At 39.5% G+C, this 8,230-nt stretch overlaps 1 protein-coding gene across 1 annotated transcript; it reads left to right on the top strand.

Moving 5' to 3' along the window:
- Positions 1 to 1,351: 1,351 nt before the first annotated feature.
- LOC137658943 (trichohyalin-like) lies at positions 1,352 to 5,698 on the top strand. Its single transcript, XM_068394055.1, has one exon. It carries the CDS (start codon positions 1,352 to 1,354, stop codon positions 5,696 to 5,698), a length of 4,347 nt encoding a protein of 1,448 aa, XP_068250156.1.
- Positions 5,699 to 8,230: the final 2,532 nt, after the last annotated feature.

Below are 8,230 nucleotides of genomic sequence, written 5' to 3'. Positions count from 1 at the left end.
TAAGTAAAAAGCTGGAAATCATTAAATTTTGGAAGGTCACGGTCAAAGGTCACGGTCAAGTAATCAGCCATAAGTTTGGACATCGTTGTCACAGAGACTTCAAACTTGGTTCATAATTGAGTGAATGAAAATCCTCGGTAATTAATACATGTTAATGTCAAAGGGCAAGGTCAATGTCGAGCAAAATGTCGAGAAATAAGCTGCCGCGGCGGAGGTCTGCGGTCTACTGAGTGCTCCTCTAATTATCATTATGTAGGGTGTAGTGCACTTAGTACACTTCATGCGGTTCAATGTAGGCATTACTTGAAATTTGATTACAGCGTATATATATATATATATATATGTGTGTGTGTGTGTGTGTGTGTATATATATATATATATATATATATGAAAATAACAAACTTTACTCATTAAAAACGTAAAGACGGAATGAAGGTTTAAGAATAATGCTGCCAGTGCGAGGTGTAATATCACAATGAAAGTGTGACGTTGCCATTTGATGCTACCAGATGTACGATGTTGTTTGAAGGCGCCAAAATAACCTCTCTCTCTCTCTCTCTCTCTCTCTCTCTCTCTCTCTCTCTCTCTCTCTCTCTCTCTCATCTGTCATTACAACAGGAAAGGATTCAATTAAACAGAGTTAAAATGAACGAAAACAAAATGGAAATCTTGGAAGAGAACAAATCGGTTTCAGCGAAAGAATTCCTCCCGTTCTACGCCGAAAACACTTTGAAGACTCCTATCGATCAGAGACAGGATTCTCTCTCTCTCTCTCTCTCTCTCTCTCTCTCTCTCTCTCTCTCACCGATCATTACAACAGGAAAGGATTCAATTAAACAGAGTTAAAATGAACGAAAACAAAATGGAAATCTTGGAAGAGAACAAATCGGTTTCAGCGAAAGAATTCATCCCGTTCTACCCCGAAGACACTTTGAAGACTCCTATCGATCAGAGAGACAGGATTCTCTCTCTCTCTCTCTCTCTCTCTCTCTCTCTCTCTCTCTCTCTCTCTCTCTCTCTCATACACACACCAGTCACTAGAACAGGAAAGGATTCAATTAAACAAAGTCAAAATGAACGAAAACAAAATGGAAATATTGGAAGAGAACAAATCTTTTTCAGCGTAAGAATTTCTCCCGTTTTCCCCCGAAGACACTCTGAAGATTCCCATCAAACAGAGAGACAGTTAGGATTCCTTCTCTCTCTCTCTCTCTCTCTCTCTCTCTCTCTCTCTCTCTCTCTCTCTCGAGAGAGAGAGAGAGAGAGAGAGAGAGAGAGAGAGAGAGACATTCTTACAATTTGTTGAATTAATATTAAAGCTGGTTGGGTGCCAAGAACGTTAGAACTGATAATGGCTATCTCAAATGTTACTTGTATTGATATGTTATCCACTGCTACTTCAAATGACTTTGGCAGTTTTGTGTGTTATAATGATTTAAATGAAAAATCAACCAAAAACCCCGAAAGCTATTCTTCGAGGATTGACAAATCAATCGTCGCAACAGGAATATGCTCTAAAACAGGATTGAAAATCTATGATTATGACGATCTCGCGCCCTTCATAGGCGATAAAATTGGAAGTGGAGGATTCGGTGAGGTGTTGGAGCTTACAGGAAAATTGTCTGGGTACTGTCTCAAACTTCATTACGACATCGATGAAGCGGAGGTCACGAATCTCCTCAGTGTACAGCACTTAGCTGTTCCCAAATTAGTGGGAATCCTATCAGACGGAACCTCTATCATCATGACGCGCCACCAGATGACCATGTACGACTGGATAAGACTCTTCCCGCCCAGAGAGGAGCTGTTCCAGGCTTTGCTAGATTTGGTTGGCAGCCTGCAAGACATCCACGCTGAAGGATTCTGTCACAATGACATCAAGTTTGACAACGTCATGGTAGATCTGGTCGAAGGAGGAGTTCCCAAAGTTTTTCTGATAGACTTGGGCCTCATGAGAAAGTTCGGCGGTGATCCTTTTCCCGAAAACTTATTCAACACCCCGGGTACAGGCTCCTTCTACAGGTATTGGGATTGGTTCGCACCCAAGCTCTACAGGAGAGAGGGCTGCACCCCTCAAACGGACGCTTTTAGCTTGGCCGTCAACTTGTTGCGTCTTCTGGACAGGAAATTGATTAAGGTAAGACCCGCCTTCGAGAAGCTCCTGCAGTGGTTTTCACATTGCTATGGAGACGAAAAAGCTTGCAGCATGGAAACGCTGCAGATTGCCCTATGCATGGAAAAAAACGGTTGTTCTTCCAGCGAAATGGAAGAGTGGGTAGCAGCTACGATTGAAAATTCATCACGGGAAAATTCAAACACTAATGCAAATAATGATGATGTAAGTCTTCCTGGTGGTGAAATTGTGAAGACAGGTGACAGCTTGGAAATTCAAGCACTGCAGGAAATGATTCTCCATCATAAGAAGGAATTATCTATGGCGAGGGCAATTATCAATGTGATAGAAAAGGAATTAGTAATAGCGAGAAACGGTAATTCTCGTCTTATAGAAAATTATGTACAAGAATTGGAGGCGATGTATGGTCACCACAAAAAGGAAATGGAAATTAGAGACGAAATCCAGAGTAAGCTAAATACAAAAATATCAGAGCTATCGAAGTTGGAATGTGAAAAACAGAAAATGAAACATGAGTGGGTAAAGGAAAAAATACTGTGGGAATCTAAAATGCAGGAAATGCAGTATGAGTGGGACAGGCAAAAATTAGAGTGGGAATGTAAAATTCAGCAAACGAAACATGAGTGGGAAATGGAAAAATTAAAGTGGGAGAGTAAAATGAGTCAAATGAAACGTGAGTGGGAAAAGGAACAAATCAACTGGAAAGAAGAGAAACATAATATGGAAAGGAATATAAAGCGAATGGAAGAGGATTGTAAAATGGATATAAAGCCAATAGTAGAGGATTGGAAAAAGGAAAAATCTTTACAACTGAAGGAAGAAACGCCGGAGGAGAGCCTTCGACCAGAGAGTAACTGGGACAAGACAATTGACGATTTTATCACTTACCTATGCAAGTTGAAAATGATAGAGCGAAGGTCAAAAAGAAAAGCTGATGGAACTAAGACAGGTGATGCTAGAAAGTCTGGCCAGGAAGTAAAAAGTCAGGAAATTCCTATTCCTATTCGGCAAATGCAAGTGGTAAAAAGAAAAAAAATACCACTAAAAGAAAGATTAATCTTACGCAAGGATAAAATACTCTCCATTAAAGAGAGGGTGAGTGTAAAGGCGACTTTTTGTTCATGCTACAAAGAGTTCTTTGGAAATGTTCACCAATTTTTCGTGGATCTTTTCCTGGAAATATTGGCCCAATTTCTAGCTCATTTCAAGATATTGAAAAGTCCTCGCGCTCTATTAACCTTTGATACTGAAGATAAAGAGGAGGAAAGTGTGGAAAATGAATGGAGAGAGAAGAATCAGATAAATATACAGGACCAGGTGGAGGAACAGGAACAAACCACCTTCATTCCCAAAGAAACACTACCGAAGGAAATGGAGGAATTGAAGAGAGAAATTGAATATTTAAGGTATCAACTAGTGAGACTTCAGAAAAAGATGGTGAGGAGAGAGATGAAAAAGGACCTCGAAATCAAAAGACTGAAATGGGATGTTAAACGGGAGAAGCGCCTCAACAACGTGCTGATGGGCCTTGAAGAGAAACGGCATCGTAGATTGAGGCGTATAGTTCAAAAGGGTTGTGAGGTCGTGGGTTACAATCCAAAAGTAAACCATGAAAAGCCTGAAAATAAAAAGCGAAAAAATAAAGATCCAAACACCAAGGAGCCAATAAATAAGAAGCAAAAAAATAAAGCGCTAAAAAATGAGCCTAAAAATAAAGGGCCAAAAAATGAGCAAAAAAATAATGAGCAAAAAAAAGAACCAAAAAATAAAATGTGTCAAATGAAACGTGAGTTGGAAAAGGAACAAGTCAACTGGAAAGAAGAGAAACATAATATGGAAAGGAATATAAAGCGAATGGAAGAGGATTGTAAAATGGATATAAAGCCAATAGTAGAGGATTGGAAAAAGGAAAAATCTTTACAACTGAAGGAAGAAACGCCGGAGGAGAGCCTTCGACCAGAGAGTAACTGGGACAAGACTATGGACGATTTTATCACTTACCTATGCAAGTTGAATAAGAAAAAGCGAAAGTCAAAAAGAAAAGCTGATGGAACTAAGACAGGTGATGCTAGAAAGTCTGGCCAGGAAGTAAAAAGTCAAGAAATTCCTATTCGTCAACCAATACAAGGAAGACCAAGAAAAAGAAGATCACTAAAAGAAGTATTAATCTTACATAAGGATAAAATACTCTCCTTTAAGGAGAGGGTGAGTGTAAAGGGGACTTTTTGTTCATGCTACAAAGAGTTCTTTGGAAATGTTCACCAATTTTTCGTGGATCTTTTCCTGGGTATATTGGCCCCATTTCTAGCTCATTTCCGGATATTGAAAAATCCTCGCGCTCTATTAACCTTTGATACTGAAGATAAAGAGGAGGAAAGTGTGGAAAATGAATGGAGAGAGAAGAATCAGATAAATATACAGGACCAGGTGGAGGACGAGGAACAAACCACCTTCATTCCCAAAGAAACACTACCGAAGGAAATGGAGGAATTGAAGAGAGAAAACGAGGACCTGCGGAGAGAAAATGAAAATTTAAAATATCACCAAGAGAGACTTCAGAGAAAGATGGTGAGGAGAGAGATGAAAAAGGACCTCGAAATCAAACGACTGAAATGGCAGGTTAAACGGGAAAAGCGCCTCAACAATATTCTGATGGGCCTTGATGAGAAACGGCATCGTAAATTGAAGCGTAAAATTCAAAAGGGTTTATATTACTTGGGTTACGATCTAGAAGCAAAAGATAAAAAAGGGCCAGAAAATAAAAAACGAAAAAACCAGGAGCCAATAAATAAGAAGCAAAAAAATAAAGAGCTAAAAAATGAGCTTAAAAATAAAGGGCCAAAAAATAAGCAAAAAAATGAACCAAAAAATAAAGGGGCTAATAATGAGCTAGAAAATAAAGAGCTAAAAAATGAGCGAAAAAATAAAGGGCCAAAAAAGCACCAACACCAGTCGCTGGAGGAGCACCAGCAGCACCAGCACCAGTCGCTGGAGGAGCACCAGCAGCACCAGCACCAGTCGCTGGAGGAGCACCAGCAGCACCAGCACCAGTCGCTGGAGGAGCACCAGCAGCACCAGCACCAGTCGCTGGAGGAGCACCAGCAGCACCAGCAGCACCAGCACCAGTCGCTGAAGGAGCACCAGAAGACACAGCTGAGGGAACACCAGGAACCGCAGCAGCAGCTAAAAAATAAGGAGCAAAAAAATAAAAAGGCAAGAAATAAAGAGCCAAGAAATGAAGAGCAAAAAAATAAAGAGCCAAAACATGAGTCCAAAAATAAAGAGCATAAAAAAAAGAAGCCCAAAAATAAAGAGCCAAATCATAAAGAGCCCAAAAATAAAGAGAAAAATAAGAAGCAAAAAACTAAGGAACAAATAAATATAGAGCCAAAAAATAAAGTTCCAAAAAATAAAAAGCCAAAAAGTAAAAAGCTAAAAAATAGGGAGCAGAAATATAAAGACCAAAAAGATAAACCCACACTTAAAACTAAAAGAAAAATAGATAATAAAAAGAACCAAAATAATAAAACAGAAGGAAGAAATAAGGTTAAAAAACACGAGTAAAAATAATAAAGAAAATAAATTCCAATAGAAACAAATCGAGAAAAATGTGAAAAAACTATAAAATTGAAAAAAAATTATATATAAAAAATCCAGAAAAAAAATTTAAAAATCTAGATGTTCGGAAAAACAATAAAAAGAAATATGAAAGGCAGCAACAGTAGCAGGAGACCGGCAGTAATCTATTCTGAAAACCAAGGAGATAGTCTACAAATTGGACTCAGCAAAGGGAAAAAAGTCTGACTTGTTTTTTATGCTTTGTTTCTTGACAAAGATTCACCTGTACTGTTTCTTTGTCAGGTGAACAAATGCTGAAAAACGAGTCTGACTTATTCTTCTAAGTAGGAGTAAGAAGGAGCAGAAGCAGCAAGAGCTGAAGGACCAGCGAATGGATATTCTACAAATTGAACTCAGCAGTGGAAAGAAGTCGGACTTGCTTAGTAAGCTTTGTTTCTTGACAAAGATTCACCTGTACTGTTTCTTTGTCAGGTGAACAAATGCTGAAAAACGAGTCTGACTTATTCTTCTAAGTAGGAGTAAGAAGGAGCAGAAGCAGCAAGAGCTGAAGGGCCAGCGAATGGATATTCTACAAATTGAACTCAGCAGTGGGAAGGAGTCGGACTTGCTTAGTAAGCTTTGTTTCTTGACAAAGATTCACCTGTACTGTTTCTTTGTCAGGTGAACAAATGCTGAAAAACGAGTCTGACTTATTCTTCTAAGTAGGAGTAAGAAGGAGCAGAAGCAGCAAGAGCTGAAGGGCCAGCGAATGGATATTCTACAAATTGAACTCAGCAGTGGGAAGAAGTCGGACTTGCTTAGTAAGCTTTGTTTCTTGACAAAGATTCACTTGTACTGTTTCTTTGTCAGGTGAACAAATGCTGAAAAACGAGTCTGACTTATTCTTCTAAGTAGGAGTAAGAAGGAGCAGAAGCAGCAAGAGCTGAAGGACCAGCGAATGGATATTCTACAAATTGAACTCAGCAGTGGAAAGAAGTCGGACTTGCTTAGTAAGCTTTGTTTCTTGACAAAGATTCACCTGTACTGTTTCTTTGTCAGGTGAACAAATGCTGAAAAACGAGTCTGACTTATTCTTCTAAGTAGGAGTAAGAAGGAGCAGAAGCAGCAAGAGCTGAAGGGCCAGCGAATGGATATTCTACAAATTGAACTCAGCAGTGGGAAGGAGTCGGACTTGCTTAGTAAGCTTTGTTTCTTGACAAAGATTCACCTGTAATGTTTCTTTGTCAGGTGAACAAATGCTGAAAAACGAGTCTGACTTATTCTTCTAAGTAGGAGTAAGAAGGAGCAGAAGCAGCAAGAGCTGAAGGGCCAGCGAATGGATATTCTACAAATTGAACTCAGCAGTGGGAAGAAGTCGGACTTGCTTAGTAAGCTTTGTTTCTTGACAAAGATTCACTTGTACTGTTTCTTTGTCAGGTGAACAAATGCTGAAAAACGAGTCTGACATTCTTCTAAGTAGGAGTAAGAAGGAGCAGAAGCAGCAAGAGCTGAAGGACCAGTGAATGGATATTCTACAAATTGAACTCAGCAGTGGGAAGAAGTCGGACTTGCTTAGTAAGCTTTGTTTCTTGACAAAGATTCACTTGTACTGTTTCTTTGTCAGGTGAACAAATGCTGAAAAACGAATCTGACTTATTCTTCTAAGTAGGAGTAAGAAGGAGCAGAAGCAGCAAGAGCTGAAGGGCCAGCGAATGGATATTCTACAAATTGAACTCAGCAGTGGGAAGGAGTCGGACTTGCTTAGTAAGCTTTGTTTCTTGACAAAGATTCACCTGTACTGTTTCTTTGTCAGGTGAACAAATGCTGAAAAACGAGTCTGACTTATTCTTCTAAGTAGGAGTAAGAAGGAGCAGAAGCAGCAAGAGCTGAAGGGCCAGCAAATGGATATTCTACAAATTGAACTCAGCAGTGGGAAGGAGTCGGACTTGCTTAGTAAGCTTTGTTTCTTGACAAAGATTCACCTGTACTGTTTCTTTGTCAGGTGAACAAATGCTGAAAAACGAGTCTGACTTATTCTTCTAAGTAGGAGTAAGAAGGAGCAGAAGCAGCAAGAGCTGAAGGGCCAGCGAATGGATATTCTACAAATTGAACTCAGCAGTGGGAAGAAGTCGGACTTGCTTAGTAAGCTTTGTTTCTTGACAAAGATTCACTTGTACTGTTTCTTTGTCAGGTGAACAAATGCTGAAAAACGAGTCTGACATTCTTCTAAGTAGGAGTAAGAAGGAGCAAAAGCAGCAAGAGCTGAAGGACCAGCGAATGGATATTCTACAAATTGAACTCAGCAGTGGGAAGAAGTCGGACTTGCTTAGTAAGCTTTGTTTCTTGACAAAGATTCACTTGTACTGTTTCTTTGTCAGGTGAACAAATGCTGAAAAACGAGTCTGACTTATTCTTCTAAGTAGGAGTAAGAAGGAGCAAAAGCAGCAAGAGCTGAAGGACCAGCGAATGGATATTCTACAAATTGAACTCAGCAGTGGGAAGAAGTCGGACTTGCTTAGTAAGCTTTGTTTCTTGACA

Source organism: Palaemon carinicauda, chromosome 19 (genome assembly GCF_036898095.1).
Source record: "Palaemon carinicauda isolate YSFRI2023 chromosome 19, ASM3689809v2, whole genome shotgun sequence".
In the NCBI taxonomy this organism is placed as follows: domain Eukaryota; kingdom Metazoa; phylum Arthropoda; class Malacostraca; order Decapoda; family Palaemonidae; genus Palaemon; species Palaemon carinicauda.
Note: the sequence above shows the minus strand (reverse complement) of the source record. Positions and strands in the feature narration are given on the sequence as shown.

Bases quoted from the DNA above. Each gene is read 5' to 3' on its own strand.
- LOC137658943 (XM_068394055.1), top strand. From the start codon at position 1,352: ATGGCTATCTCAAATGTTACTTGTATTGATATGTTATCCACTGCTACT.